The sequence below is a fragment of the Colias eurytheme genome, chromosome 12, assembly GCF_061535395.1.
Source record: "Colias eurytheme isolate Ceu_HAF_F1 chromosome 12, ilColEury1 Martin Lab GWU primary, whole genome shotgun sequence".
NCBI classification, from domain to species: Eukaryota; Metazoa; Arthropoda; class Insecta; order Lepidoptera; family Pieridae; genus Colias; species Colias eurytheme.
Window position 1 is genome coordinate 996,520 of NC_142991.1, and position 22,201 is coordinate 1,018,720.

The 22,201-nt window shown below is 31.9% G+C and overlaps 2 protein-coding genes across 2 annotated transcripts in view; both read left to right on the forward strand.

Annotated features, from left to right (window-relative positions):
- Tre1 (Trapped in endoderm 1) overlaps nucleotides 1–18,098 on the forward strand; it is a 66,237-nt gene extending 48,139 nt beyond the window's left edge. The window contains exons 5-7 of the mRNA XM_090107772.1: nucleotides 9,772–9,874; nucleotides 14,404–14,618; nucleotides 16,018–18,098. Coding sequence (XP_089963898.1) covers nucleotides 9,772–9,874; nucleotides 14,404–14,618; nucleotides 16,018–16,393 — 694 coding nt within the window. The 3' untranslated portion in view covers nucleotides 16,394–18,098. The remainder of the gene's footprint in view (nucleotides 1–9,771; nucleotides 9,875–14,403; nucleotides 14,619–16,017) is intronic.
- A 964-nt stretch (nucleotides 18,099–19,062) lies between these two features.
- On the forward strand, nucleotides 19,063–20,262 carry ATPsynD (ATP synthase, subunit D). The gene is made up of 3 exons (XM_090107858.1): nucleotides 19,063–19,242; nucleotides 19,534–19,752; nucleotides 20,002–20,262. Exons 1-3 carry the CDS (start codon nucleotides 19,124–19,126, stop codon nucleotides 20,183–20,185), a joined length of 522 nt encoding a protein of 173 aa, XP_089963984.1. The 5' UTR covers nucleotides 19,063–19,123; the 3' UTR covers nucleotides 20,186–20,262.
- Nucleotides 20,263–22,201: the final 1,939 nt, after the last annotated feature.

Genomic DNA, 22,201 nt, shown 5'->3' on the forward strand with positions numbered 1-22,201 from the left:
TTTGCGATTCATTTTTATATTAGACAAGCGGTCCGCCCCGGCTTCGCCCGTGGTACATGTTTACGTTTTCTCTACATAAGAACCATCCTCGTACTTCAAGGAATATAATAAAAAAAGAATTATCGAAATCGGTTCAGCCGTTCTCGAGTTATGCGCTTACCAACACATTTTGCGATTCATTTATATATATATACTAGCGGTCCGCCCCGGCTTCGCCCGTGGTACATAATATTTACGTTTTCTCTACATAAAAACCATCCTCGTACTTCAAGGAATATAATAAAAAAATAATGATCGAAATCGGTTCAGCCGTTCTCGAGTTATGCGCTTACCAACACATTTTGCGATTCATTTTTATATATAAGATAAGATTATGTGAAAATAACCAGGAAGGTGAAAAACATATTTACGAAAACATAGTAACATAATATGGCTGTCGCTACAATAATTATATTTCAATTTTATCTTTTTATACCTAGTAGAACTGGCCGACGAATAAAAAAAATCATATTAGAATAAATACAATAAATTACGGAACAAAAAAAGGATTGTAACTGAATTAGGTATGTTTGTTTCTGGGCGCACCGTTTTCGACGACGCGACGCGCGACGTAAGCGTATAGGTATAGGTACCTACTTTGCTAAAACAAACTAATAAAATTGTGTGTCTGTCTGAAAATTCGGAAAAGCATATTTTGCAAGTTTGTAATTACTTTGATAGTTTACCGATTTATAATAATTGTAATTGTAATTGTATAATATATAATTTGCAATGTGGTGAAATTTCATAAAAATCACGGGCCAATTTTTTGTTTTGAATCCCACCGAAAATATAATTGCGTTATTAGAATAATTAATTACTATACCTACCCACGATCAATTATTACAATATAGTCTCAAATGCATACTAGAGAAATATTGCAATTTGATTCAATTAAAATGCATAGCATACAAAAATAAATTCACAACACAAGAAATTCCGCGCGCAAATCATAGCGCGTGTCAATGAAATCAAGAATGTTTTATATCAAGCCGACGCGGACGACGACGCGACGCCGAACAAAAGTACCTACGACGGACGACCACGCTTCGAGTTGCCAAACAACATGAGTAATAAATTGTTTACAAAAAAAACAAGTTTTCCATTTTTCTGTATGAGTAGACAGAACTTCAAAACGCCACCTGCTACGGTTTATATTATGAACGATTGTTATAAAAATAAAAGTTAAGTATATTTGTTGGTGTAAACTATTTTATTGATCAATAATTTTGGAATTTAAAATTGTCAACATTGATTACAATAAAACGCAGTTTTATTTTATTACACTATTGTTTTTTTTATCAAAACATGTATTTGAAGTACCATATAATATTATGCTGATCCAAGCATTTTCACTCAAAACTCATATCACTAATGATTTGTAAAAGTAAATTATTTCAATATACATTTCATAACCAACATGTAAGAATAATTATTATTATTCCTACCTACAACAACAAACCTAAAACACTATTTACTATGGGAAAATAACCAGGAAGGTGAAAAACATATTATTATTTACGATTTCGACGCACTCGACTTTTAGTAAAATATAGTAGGTAAACATAATATTATGGTTTTGATTTTTGCTACTAGTATAAGAAAACTGCGTGTTCAAACTACTTGTTTGTCTGTCTGAAAATTCGGAAGTACTTTGGTAGTTTACCGATTTATAATAATATTGTATATATCGTTGTTTAAAAAATATTCAAACACAATAAAATATGATATACTGATTTATCACTGGTTTCAGTGATGAACTGATGAGTCAATGTTAGCCACTATACTTTCGTCATACGTGTGTATGATTGATGTGATTTGCAACGTGGTGATATTTCAGAAAAATCACGGGTCAAATTGTCCCACCGAAAATATAACTGCGTTATAAGAATAACTATACCTACGATAAATTATACATAATACAATATAGTCTCAAATGCATACTAGTGAAATATTTTATTTGAATCAATAAAATAAAAAAAAAATAAAAAATAATAATAATACAAAAATAAATTCACAACACAAGAAAATCCGCGCGCAAATCATAGCGCGTGACAATGAAATCAAGAACTTTCGAGCCGACGCGACGCGGACGACGAAGGAGCCTAACAAAAGTACCTACAACACTACAATCATAGGCGGCTCGTGACAAAATTGTATGGCCGTGTTCACTTGAAATAAAACAACGAAAATAGGTACCTACAATAGCGTTAGCAGTACAAAAATAAAACCGGCCAAGTGCGAGTCGGGCTCGCGCACAAAGGGTTCCGTAGCAGCAAATATAATAAATTACAGTTAAATCAACCTATCTCAAAAACTATAAGAGATACTTTGATCAAACCAAAAATCGTTGAAAGAGTTAATTAGCATGCATCACCTCTATTTTTTTTAGAATTTTATACCCCGTAGTTATAAAAATAGAGGGGGGGGGACATACTTTTTACGACTTTGAGAGCTGATATCTCAAAAACCGTTCACTTTAAGAAAAATGTTTTTTAGAAAACTTTATATCATTTTAAAAGACCTTTCCATTGATACCCCACACGGGTATGTACATCGAAAAAAAAAATTTCATCCCTCAGTTACATGTATGGGGGGCCCCACCCCCAATTCTTTTTTTTACTATTTAGTGTCATATTTTTGTAGCGGTTCATACAACACATATTCCCATCAAATTTCATCACTGTAGTACTTATAGTTTCCGAGTAAATCGGCTGTGACAGACGGACAGACGGACAGACGGACATGACGAAACTATAAGGGTTCCGTTTTTGCCATTTTGGCTACGGAACCCTAAAAATGAGCACCACATTATAAATGTCTATTTATACACTAAAAATTATAGAGTATTTCAAAACGAATTCAATTATTATTTAGCAATAATTAGAAAATCCCCGAATTTGCATTCGTGATCGTATTCATAGTGTTTGTCTACACTAATATTATAAAGAGGAAAACTTTGTTTGTTTGTTTGATTGTAATGAATAGGCTCATAAACTACTGGACATTTTACCAATGTTTGCAAGTTTGTGATTACTTTGATAGTTTACCGATTTATAATAATTGTATACTTATATCATTGTTTAAAAATACATATTCAAACACAATATGATATAGGTACTGATTTATCACTGGTTTCAGTGATGAACTGATGAGTCAATGTTAGCCACAATACTAATCACTTTCGTCATACATGTGTATGAACTATGATTGATGTGATTTGCAATGTGGTGAAATTTCATAAAAATCACGGGCCAATTTTTTGTTTTGAATCCCACCGAAAATACATATATGTATTACTAATTGCGTTATTAGAATAATTAATTACTATACCCACGATCAATTATTACAATTTACAATATAGTCTCAAATGCATACTAGAGAAACATTGCAATTTGAATCAATTAAAATGCATAGCATACAAAAATAAATTCACAACACAAGAAATTCCGCGCGCAAATCATAGCGCGTGTCAATGAAATCAAGAATGTAATTTTATATCAAGCCGACGAGCGACGACGCCGAACTAAAGTACCTACAGTACCATTTACCTTCAGTGTACAATACAGTTTACAGACCTACGACGGACGAACAATAATGAGTAATAAATAAAAAAAAACATAGTTTCTAAGGTCATTAGTTTTATTTTATTTTATTGTTATTTTCTTTGAACGATTGGAAATGAAATTACTCAATTTTTACACAGAACTTTGATTTATTAGAATTATGCTCATTATGCATAAGATAACGAACGCGAATGCACGACATCTAGCGCGTCAATGTCTAAACATCGCCTTTCGTTTAGACATTGACGCGCTAGATCTGTAATAAGTATATAGTCTATGCGCTAGATGTCGTGCTTTATGTCGTGTTTCGCTTGGCAAAAGTCACGCACACTACTGTAGAAGTGTCAAATTTTTCCGGTATTTTACTGTTGTTTTTCTAAGCAAATATTGTAAATTATTGATTAAAAAGGTCGAACGCGCACACATTTCATTATAGAGAAGTGATAAAATGATTAGTTTTAAAGAAATAGTGTCTGTGTTAAGTGTTTAGAGGTAATCAAAAATGTATGGAGGGACGGTCGGAACATCAACCTTAATAATAAAAAGTACAGAAATAACTAGCGATGCGAAACGTACGAATGCGTCGATGCTGCGAACCGTACTAAGGCGAACGCGGTACCTGAGGCGGTAAGCGGGCGGGGAGGCCGCATTCCACCCGAGCGTCTAGTTGGCTTGGTCGAGTAGTAAGTATAAAACAATTCCAACAACTCCAAGAAATCTTATTAAATTCTAATTATGTATTTAAATAATCGCAGTTCAGAAAAGCTGCCGCACGATTATTACCATTTTGCCTATAATTTCGTAACTGCCTAAAAAAACTATGGGAAGATTCCAAGATCACTTTTATCCACTAAAAGAACTCATAATATTATCTCCTTACATATAGCATTTACCATACGAAAGGGGGAGCGAGGTAAATGCGACCTTCTATAGAGGCAAAATAATATACTTACACGCGTACGAAATATCATCAACAAGCCTGACATCATTAGAAATTGCTTTTAAGCAAATCTATTGTTCAATTTATATCTTACGCAACTTCGACCGAACAAACAATTAACAATTGGCAAAATATATGCATAGTTTCAAGATTGACGACCAAAATATGTATTGTAATATTATAATGTTTAATCAAAATAATAAAAGCAAATCTACTATCTATGCTATAAAAAGGCAAAAGTAAAATATAGCCAATAGGCCAAGACACAGTGTAACTTAGATTCAAAGGTTTTTAGATTCAAAAGAATTTTCATCATCATCAGCCCATGTAATATGTTCCCACTGCTGGAACACACACTGCCTTCTATGAGGGAGAATTTTCAGGAGGTAATTCTAAAAGTCGCTCTTTCTTTAGACTTCCTACTTCACAATTGAGTACCTATACGAAACAATAAATTAATATTCACATTACCAATAGAACATTTAATATTCCAACACCCCGATAATCTATACATTTGAATCAAAGAGCACAAAATAAAGGGTCCCGCATATAAATTCAACACTAATTTTATTAAACGCACCACTCGAGCATGAGAGGGTATTGTCCTCAAATTAATTACCGCGTTCAAAGGTTCAAGTAGACTAGCCATTTGTATGCTGGAAATCATTTAAGTGTACTTATAACTATAGTAATTGTTTTGTTATAAAATTAAGTATGTGTTTTGAATTTAAGTTCGATATTTATAGACCGGCTTCAAAAAATATTTTTGGACATTTTCCAGTAAAACGACACCTTATAATATCTCTGTTGAATATATCTATTCGATCACGAGGCGGGATTTGAACCGGCCGCGGCGTCTTTCGCTTTCGAATCCCGCCATGTGATGTTTTTTTTTTCTATTTAAAAATTATATTTATAAAACATTTGAATGCTATAAAGTATAAAGTAATTATCAAATTCTAGATTTCTTTAATAAATACAATCCATGAAAATGATTTAATTTTTATGTGTAACAACAAATAAGATATAAACAACCCGTTATGTGCAAGCGTGCTAACACATACGTGCAAATTATTACATGCACTAATGCATAACACTATCCGCTATATGATAATAAATTAATAACATCTTGAGAAGAAATACCATAAGAACAATTAAGTTGGCTTTACTACAATAAATAGCTAATTATACCATTTTAATACATACATTTATACATTTTGACACTTTTAACTAGGGTAGGGTAGGAAACACATAAGTAGGATAAAAGTAAAAAGTAAGTTAGTACCTTAGATTACAAAATAAAAGACAGATGGAGCGTTGCCGAACTAAACCGAATAATTTATCGTCATTTCCATAAAGCTATGTGTGCTGTCATTTCGCCGTTGCACTGTACGTACACGGAGGTACACGGTGCTTCTGTGTGGGTGTTATGTTACCAGATATTTAAAATTTTCCCAAAATTTTCCCCGACTACGGAAGAAAGAGGGTTATGTTTTTCGAGTGTAGGTATGTATGTATAATATTTCTTTGACACGCCCTGCAGTATAAACTGTTGGATCGATTTTGAGTTGTGACTTATGAGGTGTCATTGCAATCATCTGAATTATGAAGGTAGCTGTGGTGGTAGTGACGTAGGCTACATAAATTATTAGCAGTCATGTTTTAATTTTTATTTTAATATAAATTCGGGTTTTTGATATTATTTTATAATATTGTAAAAATTATTTTATCACCTATCTACTAAAGTTATACATGGACAAAATAATTTTATTCAATTTTTATTAAATAAGTAAATTACATTAAATTTATTAAATAAATTACATTAAAAAAAGTTTTTATTTTTCAAAACATATGAATGCGAATAGCGGTAGGTTTTAGTCGAGAATGCGGGACATTTTATTTTCATCATATCCATCATGTGTTCACATGAATTAAATCGCAAGCGAAAACGACGCTTTTTATAAAAGTAACAAAAAAATGTATAATGCTTTTTAAAATAATCTAATAATGACCATGAACTTTTATTGCACTATATAAATAATCACATTCACGATCGAAAAATCCAACAGCACTACCCCGAATATCTTTTAACCATTTTACCCCTAAAAATGGCAAATTCATTTTCAAAATACTGGCAGCATACGTTGAAGTTTTGAATTCCTTCGTATTTGTAAAATTATTATTTGTATACAAAATTAAATAAGCCAAATAATCTACAGAAAATCTGTAAAACGATGTTTTATCTTTTTGTTTGTTTTCGGGTACAAGTTTTACAGCGTTTTAATATCACAAGACAGCATTTTTTTACTAAAATATCAAACCCCTTTTGACGTATTGCATGACACTAGAATCGCTATAGCACTAGCGGAGGAACGTATTCGTTTTTGATTTCGTATTTTCTTTGACAAGGGCGATGAATGATTGACGTGCTCCATCTGTATTTTATTTTGTAATCTAAGGTTAGTACATTGTAGGAATTTAATTTGATTACAACATAATAACTGGTTCAATTCAGACAACAGCATTGAAGACTAACTTGATAACTCAAAAACTAGTGTAGGTACCTACTAAATATTTTTGAAGATTTTTTATGCATGCATGCAATATGTAGATGTTTTATCCGACTTTAATGAAAAATATTGGTTAATATTATACTTACCTGTAATAAATGAATGAATGAATAACCAAATATCCACCATTCCATTATTTTTTTGTTCATAACTCCTTTAAAGTTCTCAAGCTTTATGGTTCCATTGCACTATTTAACTATCATATTATAACCAAGTTTAATCGATAGGAAATCCAACATGATTCATTGATCCACAGCTTATAAATGGCCCTCTCATCGGCTCCCCATCAAAAGAAAATCTATAAAGTACTTGGAATCATATTGATCGTAAAATCTTAGTTTATTATATAGCCATAGGTATAGTAGGATTAGTAGGTAATCTCGTTTGTCCTAAATATAATAAAACTAGCATTCCGCCTGCGGCTTCGCCCGCGTTTTCAAAAAAAAACCCGCATAGTTCCCGTTCCCGTGGGATTTCCGGGATAAAACCTAGCCTATGTCACTCAGAAATGATGTAGCTTTCCAACAGTGAAAGAATTTTTCAAATCTGCCAAGTAGTTTCGGAGCCTATTCAATTCATACAAACAAACAAACAAAAAATCAAACCTTTCCTCTTTATAATATTTGTATAGATGAAGCAAGAAATATGTAGGTATAATGACAATCTTTATCTACATCTTTATTTAATAAAATTTAATAATATTAAAAAGATAGCTGGCCCGGAATGGATCAGAATAGCTAAAAATAGAGCGAAATGGAAATCCTTAGAGGAGGCCTTTGTCGGAAGACAAGCTGCCATAGAAGAACCAAGTTTGCCGATTATATAGATTAACAGCTAATGTAATAATATAATAGTGAAAATAGTTTTAAAATATTCTACAATATAATATAGGAATAAAATATAAGGAATATTGTCAACGGCATGTAGTAGTATAAGTTTTTTTGTAGTAGTTTGTAATGTTTTTGCAGCGATAAAGGCTTATTTTATTTTATTTATCATATAGCGGACATTATATGAAAAATATACGACACGTGCTAAAATATAAACTCAAAACGTAGCATAAAGATTTACATATCTACGACCTACATGTAATTGTTGAAAACAAATGCATAGACTTTGGTCTAATTACTGACGATTATGATCTCTCTATCTACTCCTCAATTATGACCAAGTGTTACATAAAAGCTATCGAATATATAATGTGTAAACATCAATATCACGCTTACAGATATCGCTTATAAAAATCCAGCGAGGTCGGGTCAGTACCCGCAGCACAAAGATGCCACTGTTGTGAGCCCTTTAATCGTTTTATAAACCTTTTTATGTGCACCGGATGATTTTCAAGCATTCGCTCGAATTACATCAATGATACACTGTATGGTAGCGAGAAATGTTTGGCTCTTCATTATTTTCTATTCATTTTTGTTCTAATACCAACTTCAAAGCATTATTCGGAAAGATAATAATATAATATTGTATTGTAAACTGCAATTTCGTGTAATTATAGTAAAACTAGCCTTCCGCCCGCGGCTTCGTCCGCGTTTTCAAAGAAAAACCTGCATAGTTCCCGTTCCCGTGAGATTTTCGGGATAAAACCTATCCTATGTGTTAATCCAAGTTACCCTCTATATGTGTGCTAAATTTCATTGTAATCGGTTCAGTAGTATTTGCGTGAAAGAGTAACAAACACACACACACACATCCTCACAAACTTTCGCATTTATAATATTAGTAGAATTTTTCGTAATTAAAACCCGGAAGGAATGTATGAATGGAAATATTTTTACAAATTGTATAGTCAGTTTTCGAATGTATGAGAATCGTTTGTTTCATAATGATTTAATTTTAACACATACCTATAACCATAACCTCTGAGTAAAAAATTGTCGAGATCTATTTTACCTACATTTTTCTGCTCAGTGTGCAGAAGATATCTGATATGCTAATTTTAAAAGTAGGCCTTAACATAAATTAACGACAGATTGATAAAGAAATTCGTCCAATAAAGCATTTTTCAGTTAATTCAATGCCTACATTTACAGTTGATCCGAAACAGAACAAAGTAAATCAATAAAACCCGAAAAAATATTAGCCCCAAATCTTCCTGCCAATAAAAAGCATCATAATCCCAAATATTTGCAATTTAAAACTCTCGCAATCTCAGCTTATCATTAAAAGCACTCGATCCGTGGGAACATGTCTGTTTGTTGTTGATAAGATAAGCCCATGTAGTGGCAAGTGTCTTCACCTCAATCTCCCAAATGACTAAATGCGGAAGGAACGTGCTTCCCGTATAATTGGGTAATAAAGCTCGCATAACCTGAAAATGAAATGGTTGGAGCAAATAAAACTGCATGTATATGAAACGTGGGTAGTTCTGAAGTTGCAACTTACAATAAGATAAAGGACAAGCACAATTTAACATAGTTTAATATATAGCATGAAAAGCTCGCTAAAAGCTCTCATACATAATAGTAACTATGTTACAATTATTAGAGTACGCCCCTAAAAATAGTTTATTTTTTTTAATTTTAACTCAGTTTTTCTATGAACATATGACATAGGTGCTGTTTTTAATTAATTTCTTTGATTTGAATTTTAAAGCACAAAGGCATGACGCTTTCATATCATTTATATTCGTTATATTTTCTTACAGGTATACGCTGATAGCATACTACGACATGTACTCCCAAATCTACACCACAACGAAGATATGGATCCAGCTCATCATGATATGGCTGGTTTCATTTGGACTTATGGTAAGTCTGTCATAAATAAATTAATAAGCTGTTAAGAATACTAAAAAGTTATTTAACAACAAATGATCTAATACGTTGCATACATAATGATGCTCAAATCCTTCTTCAATCATTGTGTTTTTTTTTTAATAATTGATATTTAATTCGAAAAGAAACTCTAATCATTTTTAATATTTTTTTTTTCTAAATTATCCCCTACTCCTTGATCCTAGCCCTGATAGATAACTATATCAATAACAAACAAATATCCAACTACCCGCTACATATTTAAATAAAAATACAAACGCAGCTAAAAGCAACCCTAACTTGATTATGTCCGTTTGTATCCACGTTTCGTAGAACCGTCATACAAAGATCCATTCGTATTGATATAAGTGAATAGTGACACCACACTTCCTCACATTTCCGGATTTACGTTTCCTTTTTAAAAGAATTAATGAATAATTCATTACGAGATGTTTGTTAATTTTATTATGTTCATTACAATGTTTTAACATGTCATTAAAATGATGAATGTTGTAAGCCATCTGTAATTCTTTAATGATTTTATAATCTATACTTATAAAACTGAAGAGTTTGTTTGTTTGAACGCGCTTATTTCAGGAACTGCTCGTCCGATTTGAAAAATTCTTTCGGCGTTAGATAGCCACGCGAATGAAACCGCGGGGCGCAGCTAGTTAATTTATATAAATATGTATTGTTTAAATTTAATAGCATTACTCGGAAATTTTCTACCTATTATTAACAGCTTTAATACTAATCAATCCATTAAATAAATAAATACATACTATAATAATCATAGACTACAATCATAAAGCACAAATTAGCATCACATACGCAAATTTCTTTAATTACTCCACACATTGAGAGTACTTTCTAACTTTCCCAGTTATAATTACTCCGTACATATAATTTCATGTAACGCTCTGCTAAACTATAACCAAATATGTGGTGTATTTAATAAAGTCATACCATTTGCTTTCATTGTTCTTAATGTTAGTTTTATTGTAATTTGTAATCTAATTGCGAAAAAAGCTAATTGGCGTTGTATAACACGTAAAAATTTAAATAATGGTGACTTACAATAAGGTAATGTTTTGTTAATTAACTAAAAAAGGCTTTAAACTATAAATGTATAATATAAATGTCTTCATATTTACATTTAGATTTCAAATGACACTATTTTAGTGAAGTTAAGAATTATGATCTATTGTTGCATTTAATGTCTTAATATAACGAATTAAAATTTATACAAGACCGTGAATTTCCTTGATAACGATATTTTTAAGCTCATTTATTAAAACACTGGTTTTAGAACTTAGACTATTAGCGAAAAGAAAACAACGGTAGGAAAACTATACGACAATAACAATAACTGCGTTAAAAACAACCGACTTCAAACTTGCACTTGCAACATTTACAAATACAGACAAAAATGCTCATAAAATAAAAACTACTGGGCGTATCCGAATAAAATGTTTATGGGACCAATTCGACACCATCCCGCATCGAACAAAAAAAGAATCACGTAAATCGGTTCAGAAACCTCGGAGTAATCGGTGTACATACATAAAAAAAAACATACCGGCCGAATTGATAACCTCCTCCTTTTTTTTTGAAGTCGGTTAAAAATTATCAATTTAGTATGCATAGCCTGCATAAGTTTTAATTTTTTTAATTTACTTATAAATAATTCCCTTTATGATGATGTAAATCCATGGTCACCACAAACGAATGTTTAAAATTCATGTAACAGACAAACGCACAAACAAACATACGATATTATGATGGAAGTTTGAATTAGTTCATTGCTCTTTATTATTCATATTTAAGTTACTATGCATTTCAAAGATAAACAAACAAAATATTCATAGACATATAATATACAGGAACATATCCGAGGGGAATTATGAATAGGAATACATATATGGATATTGGATTGTGATTACTGATTTTGTAATGTGTATTATAATAAACTAGCTGTGCCCCGCGGTTTTTCCCGCGTTGCTCCACTCTTGTTGGTCTTAGCGTGATGATATACCTATAGCTTCCTCGATAAATGGGCTATCTAACACCGAAATAATTTTTCAAATCAGACCAGTAGTTCTTGAGATTAGCGCGTTCAAACAAACAAACAAACTCTTCAGCTTTATAATAGTATAGATAAAGTAATAACTTAAGATCAGCTGTAGGACTATTTTATGATTTTTTGTTTATTGAATTCGTCTCATCTTGGATTAGGAATTAGGATAAATATAAAAAATTTGTATAACTTTAACAAATAGAATACCTGCCTTATTGAAGGTACCTAATAAATATTATTCATACTCAAAACTTTACTACTAAACAAATTTGTATTCATAGAATACAATATTGTCTATAGAACATAATCAATACTAATTATAATAATCACTACCGACAATCGCAATTACATAATTCAAATAAAAATAATCAAACACAATAGTCATACAAATAATAAGTACTATGATGGATTAACGTTTGAATTAGGTCATTGCACTTCCCTGTATGATACATGTTTAATTGTACCGAATTAGGATACGGATAGTTTTGGGACGGCGCAAGCGCAGAGGATTAGCGGTAATATTATTTTTTATAATAATTAAATATTGCAGTGTCATCTTCTTATATATAAAAATGAATCGCAAAATGTGTTGGTAATTCTTTTTTTATTATATTCCTTGAAGTACGAGAATGGTTCTTATGGAGAGAAAACGTAAACATTAACCACGGGCGAAGCCGGGGCGGACCGCTAGTTTATAATATTTTTATGCTATATCTCGATTGTGAACATAAAGCATGAATAAACGAAGGTTTTTGTTTCGTTTTTCTATAGCGTAGTGTAGGTATATTCTAATATGGAAAGAAAAGGTAGGAAAAATTATTATTTTTAATATAATCCGGTAAATTATATAATAAAACGTCGATGAATAAACTCAAATTCAAACATTTATTTATTCAATTAGACTTCTTCGAGAAGCACTTTTGAAACGTCATATTTTTAACATATTTTACCACCGATTCAGAAAGCAGTATCTATGGAGAAGAACCGGCAAGAAACTCCATAATCTACTATAATGTCATACTCCATACTCCATCTTGTACTCCATAATAATAATGTCAGTATACAATAAGGTTAACAAAACAAGTATTTTCATAACAAATAACTGATCTTTTTTTTCTAAACGAAAATAGTAAGAAAGCTTTAGCTTTATGTAAATATGTTTCATAAATGATTGAACTACCCGCAAATCCATCAACTATCAATAACACACACTACCTCCATTACTTTACGACCAACATTTTAAACACGTCCTAAATATTTTATAAAATATTAAAATATGTATTTTACACCAACAATTTACGCTTAACATACATTCAAAGCACACATATCCGCAGTTAAACCATTCTATGTGGGTGTCTGTAGTCAATATTATGTGGTGAGGTCCTCAATTTACGATTATGAATGAAAGTAAACTTTAATTGTTAGGATCCTGTTGGAATATATTCTAGTCACGTTAAAGGGTTTTTTGATGGGTGATAAAATTAGTACTGGATGTCGGTTAATTGAGTACAATAAGTTTTTCTAGTTTTTAGAAGGTGATTAAATTTTTATGTCCCCACCGGGGCGGGCAATACAGAATTATTATATTATTTAAGATAGAAAGCAAGAAATTGGAAAATCCAAAAGTGCACGACTCATAATGCTCATTTAATTATGAAATATATAAAAAAAAAACTTATTGTAGTTTTCGTTCTTTATTAATTGCAATTAAACGACACTGAATTAATTAATCATTCGCATTCAGTGACCTACAATCGTCGATTAGAATATTTAAAAAAAAAATTAACTCAAATGATGGATTTTTTCACAAGTTATAGTGTTTTCAGGTTTCACACATGACGGACAGGAAAATTTTTTGACCTATTTCGGTGTTTTTTTCCAATTCTATTGAAGTAAATCAATTTTTAAAAAGTATGGGATTAATCTCCATTAAATTATCTCGACAATAGTATGCAAAATATCTTGATTCGTGAACTAACAAGGCTATAATAATAAGAATAGCTGCAAAAATGAGGCGAAAAAAATTTTTCGATCGTAAAGCACTCTCTGATGCTTCGCATCATGAGTCGTGCAATAGAAACAATTGTCATAATATTTATTGAGACAAACTAAGAACTAAGAAATAAGTTACAAAATAAACTCATTATAGACTCGCCGCTATCTTCTCAGTTCCATCGTTGATTGATGAATCGCAGATACATCGAGAAATCAAACACTACAATCAATTGAGGGAAAAGATCTTTTTTATATCACACAGGCTCAATTGTAAAACAGTTTTTACTATCTTGGTAGCCTGGGGCCACGTTAAATTTCTTAAATGATTTTGTGCATATAAATGATTTATGATTGATGTCTTTAATTATTGTCCCCTAAAAAAACACAGTATTATTTACATATACTCTATTAATTTAAATTAAGCGTTAAAGTTATAATCTATTATTCACAGGTACCACCCCTCCTCGGCGTATGGGGGCAACTAGGGCTAGACCAGAACACATTCTCTTGCACGATCCTCCCAAAAGACGGGCGGAGTCCAAAGAAATATCTCTTCGTGTTCGGATTCGCGTTACCCTGCCTTGTGATTATTGTGTCCTATTCGTGTATCTACTGGCGAGTACGGGAAAGCAAACGGAAATTGGAAGGAAGGAGGTGTGTATGTGGGTGTGTATGCATGTTCATACTAAAACTTGCATTTGAAACTTCGCATTTATTAAGCTATAATCAATGTTCACGGTAAACTTTGTTCAAATGTTGTCACTCAAAGACAACTGCTACCTATAGTTTTATGTTATCTGTGTAAATCCATATTGTAGATGAATAAATCCTAAAATTTCTCACTACGCCATCTAGTTTTGAACTAAGTGTAGTAGCCTTCTAAAAATGGTTGTTATTTGAATAAATTTAAAATATTCTAATTTCTATTATGTATTAATAGACCGGGAGATACTGACACAAAATTTCGAGTCATTTGTAACAGGATGGCGGTTCTACAGGGGTCTTAGTACGCAATGATAAAAAGAAAAATGATGGTGTGATCGCTGGTATCGGTGGTTTAGTCGCGTGGGCGTTAGCCGAACTCGTCGGAAAAATAGCGAAAGTCAAACGATTTGTAACACAAAAATTTTAGTATTTACCGATAGCTCATAAAAAAGAAGTAGGCGGTAGTGTCATGCCATACTTTTCCGGTGTGACTTACAGCCCGCCATACCGACGCGAATATGTTGATTTAAATAAAACAATTATTCAACCATTTGTACCAGGCTAACTTTTGCACAGGTAACCATCGTCGTGCAGCCATTTACGAAAATCGCCATGCCATACTTTTCGGACGATTCCAAATGGTCGCCATACCGCCGAAAATCTGCAAAAAAAATTTATTTCGCCAAACTTTTTGTACCAGTATTGCATTTGGATTTTTGGAGAGTATTTGATAAAATGTGACCATTATTATATTTGCCATACTTCTAGTAGGGGGAAAAAGTGCTGTCATACTTGAAAAATTAATTTAGTATTAATTTATATAAGTGAAGATTTCCAACACCTAGATCTTTGAAATTTTGTATTTATATTCTTTGATCCTCAAACTTCCAGGAAAAATAAGTGCCATACTGTTACAAATCGTTTGACTTTCGCTATTTTCCGATGAGTTCGACTAACGCCCACGCGACTAAGCCGCCGGTACCAGCGTTCACACCATCATTTTTCTTTTTGTCATTGCGTACTAAGAACCCTGTAGAACCGCCATCCTGTTACAAATGACTCGAAATTTTGTGTCAGTATCTCCCGGTCTATAATGTTCTGCATGAAGATAACTCTCAACTGAAATCTGACATTAGTTTTTATAAAAGCTTGCGAGCATGTTAATAAATAGTGTTGTAGTTAAAATTAACATATATTGATCCTGTTTAATCAAAAAGATTGAGAGAGAGATGAATCATAAGACTCAAAAATAAATAGCGAAATAATAATCTTTATAATCTATAGTCTATGTACAACTCTCAATTTAGGTTGTGTTCACTTATTAGAACCTTATTTTAAATGTCTAAATTTTTGTTCACAGCAAACTAAGCGGTCAAACAGCGAAAGAAAAAGAGGAAGATTCCCGCCTTACAACACTAATGTTAACAATATTCTTGTGTTTTCTTGCTTGTTTCCTCCCCCTTATGATTATGAACGTGGCCGATGATGGCATTAGATACCCTTGGCTTCACGTAATAGCGTCCATTTTAGCTTGGGCATCTAGTGTCATGAATCCACTAATATATGCCGCGACTAATAGACAATATAGAGCAGCGTACGGAAATCTACTGAAAATGTGTAAAAATAATCCCGTAGCACGAAAAACTACATGGGGTAGTCGGACTGTAGGTCACTCTTCAAATTCGCCGCATTATGTCGAAAAACGAGCGGTAAAGGAAAAACCAACGAAATTATAGTTTTGAGCACAGTTTTGAGGTTATGTCAAGACATAAACATGTGAAATATGAGCAAACGAACTTTTATAAATGGCAACTTTGTGAAATGTCACAATGACAGTTAACGCTGCTTTGAGCTAGTAAGGAAAAAAAGGTAAACAATTTTGCCGCGGAAAAAATAATCTTTTTCGCATAGTGCTCAGCTCGTGTTTGTAAAATGTAAATATATGTATCATACGTTCACCGTAATTTAATCTGTAAATAATTATATATAAATGTAAACGCACCAAAGTTTATAAGTTAATTAATTTATAATCAGGTTATTGAGAAAACATTATTTTCAATATATTGGGGTTTGTATAATCTATGTAATTAGTTATTAATCTGTTATAAGATTTTAGAGTAATTTAGTATACGAGTCGCTTATGATATTTTTACTGTTAAAAAATAAGAAAAAATCTGTTAATTGGTATACAAAAAAAACATACTTAAAAAATGTTGTATGGTTTTATGAAACCACGGTAAAAGTGAAACTGTTCGAACGGTTCCGAACACTGCTTTGTGTAGCGCATGTCGCGTGACGGTCGGCTGCCGAGTAGGTATACCTACTCGGCAGCCGCGATACACGCGACATGCGCTACACAGACCAAAAAGTTTGAGACGGTAATAAAAGTTTCACTTTAATAATATTATGTTATACCTACATACAAATTAAGATTGAGTACTTTGATTAATTATTATTGATTATTATCATACCACTCATTATAAATTAAGAGAAAATAATACTTACAAATAAAAACTGATTAGAATAGAAGATATTGCATTTTTTAAACATTCCTTAAATTAGTATTACCTTGTGTTTGATTTTATTCTTGTATGCGTTTAGAAATTACAGACTTTTAACGGAATTTAAAACGCGATTTATTGAGTATACTAAATTTTTTATAATAATTTAATTTTCTTTGTTTATAATATGTATTTTGATATAGGTACCGATTTTCAAAAAAAACGAGGAAAAGCTTCTCAATTTGAGTGTATTTTTTGAGTTTGCTACTTCACAAAGTTTCGAAGCTTCGACGAAAAAAGAATATTCGCAACTATCACCGTCAATAATGAATAAATCTCTTTTTTTAAATGCGTTAAAAAAGTCTATTTCCTTATCAAATTACTTACTTGCAATTTTTAAGAATCTAATATTATTTGCGTACATATATTTGATAAGAATTCTTTCATTATATAAATTGCTATACTTAATTAAAAAAAAACTTTTGTATGATCTATTATTATATACAGTTTATAAAAATAGATTAAATGTGACTTTGATTTGATTTGAATTTTCCAAATAGAATAACATAGATCTGTACCACATCTGTACTGAATTTATATTGTATGCACAGATTGTATGTATTATGTACACTTAGTTACTCCTGAAAAAAAATATGTACATGTATTTGGAAAATGGATATTATAATAATTAATATAATTAATAATATATTATTTGGTGTTGTATTTTCTATTATCTAAATAAATATGTTTTTTCTAAGACTGAACTGGAAAAGTCAATTATTTTACAATAACCTGCATTTTTTTATAGGTAGATATAATTATTGTTATTTACCTCGAATATAAAAGATTATCCAATTATGACACATTATAATTATTATAAGTGAATATTTTTATAATTTATTGTATTGTAAATTATTATACCAAAGTGAATAAAAATATTTGGGAGAAAAATACCACGTTTTATTTTATATGCCATACCTATGAATATCAATTTATAAAAGTTAATGAACTAAAATGTGTTAAACTAAACTTAAGTGGGAGACCGCCGACAGAAGTTTTAAAGTAATCAATAACGAGTAGTTAGGTAGTCCTAGACCCCACTGCTTTGGATCTCTTGGAACAATTAATATTGCACAAACAAAGTAAAGATAATATTTAGTAAAGTAGTTAAATGTCAACTTTCTCACATTTTATACATTGGCTACCGCCTGGTTAACATCTGTTTCCCAGCGACTTCGCCCTGTTGGTTTAACAAAATATTTAAGTTTTAACACTAATAGCGCCATCTATCGGAATTAATCACGGGTATCGGGGCACCTGTGCGGTCCGGCCCGGCTGAATCTCGGAAACACGAAATTAATTTCGTCTTTTCTCCTGAGATATTCATCTGTAATATTCGTGAAATAATGAAGCCATCTAACGTACATATTTTAAATTATAAAGATTAATACAGTATTTGTATAAACAGTTTTCCTATAACTTTGTGTGATGTTCAAAATGATTTACTAAATGATTGTTTGTTGATATTGACCGCGTATTTACTACTGAATGGATTCAAATAATTAAGGCCTCACATATGCCTTTTAGAATATTTATAAACGAGAATAAAATTATCGTCATTCCAAAATAATTAATCTATACTACTACTATATTGTTTGTTCGTGTGCTTGTCTGTTTCTGAATTACGCCGGCTGGATCGATTTTGACAAAATTTTTGAATGTCTTCAGGTGGACTCGTAAATGTTAAATGCTGATAAATGGTTTAATAATTCAAAATTCAAGAACAAGCGAAGCCACAGAGGAAGTTACATATTGTCTATGAACTATTCCATTATCTATAAAAATTTTGTCAAGTCTGTTGGTCTGTAACTGTCAAAATATCTTGTCGATGGTTACAAGAAATTGTCAATTTATCAGTGACGGTGTCTGGAAAGTGGAAAGGTCCTTTAGTAAATTTTTGAAAAAATGGCAAAAAGGATTGCACAGAGCTCAATTAACTGGGCTGCCCTCGCTGAGAGGGTCCCGCCCAACCAAAAAGCCAATTTGGCTGCTTTCAAACTGAAGTCCGACACCTATCTCCGAAGGTTAGTTTTGACATGAATGTTACATAATTTTTAATTTCTCGTAAATTATTTTATTTATTACATGTTATGCCGAATATTCTCAAACTATAATATAAAGGGAAGCCGGTAAAATTATTGTAATGAAATATTCACAGTGTATTATAATTTAACTTCATACTCTTTAGTACCAACATTTAAATAAAGGTATGGTTGTCCAATAAACATGCGATAAGAAGTAACATTTATTTATTATTTACTAAAAATATTCGATACAATTTAACTATACTAAAAATTAAAACTACGTTTTCGTAGGGTGTTGGCTAACCCTCCCGAAGCGCCCAAGATCAATTGGTCGCAGTACAAGGCCGCCATCGCCATCCCCGGCATGGTCGACAACTTCCAGAAGCAATACGAGGCTTTGAAGATTCCCTACCCTGCTGATACACAGACATCACAGATTGATGCTCAATGGGCCGAGATTCAAAAGGAAATTCAAGCTTTCGTTCAGGAATCTAACGCTAACATTTCCAAGTGAGTATATTATTAAATGAATAAAGTTGAAATTAAAAGCTGTAGCGTTTAAACTTACATGCTCATGTCTTACATGCTTGGTTTGCCTTCTCTTGTCTAAGAAATCCAATAAAACTGAGATTTGTTTTGTAAATGCTTAGAATATAATGATTTTTATAAAATTGACCAATTTTGACCAATTTTTAAAACATTTACAATTTTTTTTTGGAATAACAAAACAAACCTACAAGTACAAACTTAATTTAACAGATACGAGAATGAAATCGCTGAAACCAAGGCTCTGCTGCCGTTCGACCAGATGACCATGGAAGACTTCCGTGATGCCTACCCAGAGCTGGCCATGGATCCCATCAACAAGCCAACCTTCTGGCCTCACGATGAGGAGAACCAGCTGGACTATGTCGACCCCGACCAGAAGGCACCAGCTCATTAATTATTTAAATAAATACAATATCTTTGAAAGTGTAAGCAAGTTATTATTGATGTAGGAATAAAGTGATGTCAACTAAATTGTGTTTCATTCTTTGTACCCTTTTCAAGAAATGTTTGAAAACAATTTCATTGCTCTAAGAGCTAGCGCGCACGAGCAACTTTGTCTCCGCAACTATTTTGTCTCTCCACCCATGGGCTAGTATGAAAGTGCGCGCACGTAGCGACGCAACTCCCCATACAATTGATGGGAGAGACAAAATAGTTGCGGAGACAAAGTTGCTTGTGCGCGCTAGCTCTAACGGTGCATTTACATCAAACAAGCAAACTCATTCTTACCCCACTATATCAAGTTATTGTGTACTTTCGTTGTTTTTAGTGCTTTTGAAAAGATTCTATGCAATGTTCTAATACTGAATAACACTGAAAACAAATTTTCGTTTACTCTGTAAGATCACGAAATAATGCTCCTGCAGATCTATGTTCGTTTGATGTAAATGCACTCTAATATTAGACACGAGCATTCTAATATGAATCGTAAAAAGTATGCCTATAGCATTGTGGAGAGTATTCTAGTGAGGCAGTAAGTAAATAAAGACAATAAATAAAACACATCAATTATTTTATCCATTTATTAGTTGAATTGCACATTACAACGGGTCACCATGAAATTTGACTTCGATTGCAAAGCATTAAATTTGGTAGTTTAGGTCGTAATTAGACGGAAAAAAAATATATGGCATGAAAAACTTTGCTTTTGTGCTTAGAAGACTGATTGAACGAAATTTTTAAAAATCTCGGATTTTAATTTTTGATTGAAAATAAAACTATTGAAATAAAAATGTTTATTATTTTTATTAAGTTTTACTATCAAATTAGCTTACAGAAAAGTGGGAAATAACTTAAAAGTGCACACTTTTAATTTTTCTTTTATGTTCATAGCTACTTTCTCTCAATAAACCCCAAATATAGTCGCCCATCATGTTTTCATTGAATTGGCCTTGATAGCGTTGTTCAAAATTTATGATGTCCTGATGGAAACGTTCTCCTTGCTCTTCGGAATAGGCTCCCATATTGTTTTTAAATTTATCCAAATGAGCATGCAGCATATGTACTTTTAATGACATCCTGCAGCCCATGGCCTTAAAATTTGTAATTTGCCTTACCTTCCAAACACCTTTTACAATAACTACAAGCAACATGTGGAGCCCATGGCTTATGTTGATTCCGTACAGGACAGTCAAAATATGCTTCATAGGCTTCACAGAGAACATGAGATGTCTTTAGTTCTGCCATCTAGCGGCACATTGTAAACGTTAATACCCCACTCTCACCGCGTGGTCTTTTTAAAAATATTAAAATCAATTAAAATTTATGAAAAAATTGAAAAATGAGTATTATTATTATAACTATCACAAAAGCAAACTTTATACCGAAAAAAGGTATTTTCTTTTCGTTTTTGTGCATAACTAACTGGAAAATAATAGTATAAACTTTAGGACAAAGAACGAAATTTTTTTTGTCGAGTCGTGTTATCAATACTGAGTTTCAAACAGGAATGTAGCTAATGTTACTGCATAAATCAATAATTTGGAAAATCCAAAACTGCACGCCTCATAATTTTTTTTTAATAAATATTTATTAATTATTATTTTTGTTTATTTAATAACAATTAAACCACATCGAATCAGACCCTGAAAAATGAAAGGGTTCTATTCCTGAGCATACTCAAGCGTAAGAGAAAAAAAAAGACTCGATTAGTAAAGTATTTCGGTCGCTATCGTGTTAACAAGAAAAAGGATCCGCACATACAGACACACGGACGTCCAAGACAGAACTTTTTTAAACTGTTTTTTAACTAGTTTAAATAACAAAAATGACATCAAAAATATCATGAACGTTAAAAATAGTGTTTTTTCTTAATATATGTGTGTATGTATTATCTTACAAGTGCAATGTATGATACATAAAGACATTTTAAGTTTGAAAAATCAGATGTTTTGCGCGAAGTGACAGTAGT

Bases quoted from the DNA above. Each gene is read 5' to 3' on its own strand.
- ATPsynD (XM_090107858.1), top strand. From the start codon at position 19,124: ATGGCAAAAAGGATTGCACAGAGCTCAATTAACTGGGCTGCCCTCGCT. The intron at 19,243-19,533 runs GTTAGTTTTGAC...ACGTTTTCGTAG, and splicing joins TCCGACACCTATCTCCGAAG to GGTGTTGGCTAACCCTCCCG. The intron at 19,753-20,001 runs GTGAGTATATTA...TTAATTTAACAG, and splicing joins TCTAACGCTAACATTTCCAA to ATACGAGAATGAAATCGCTG.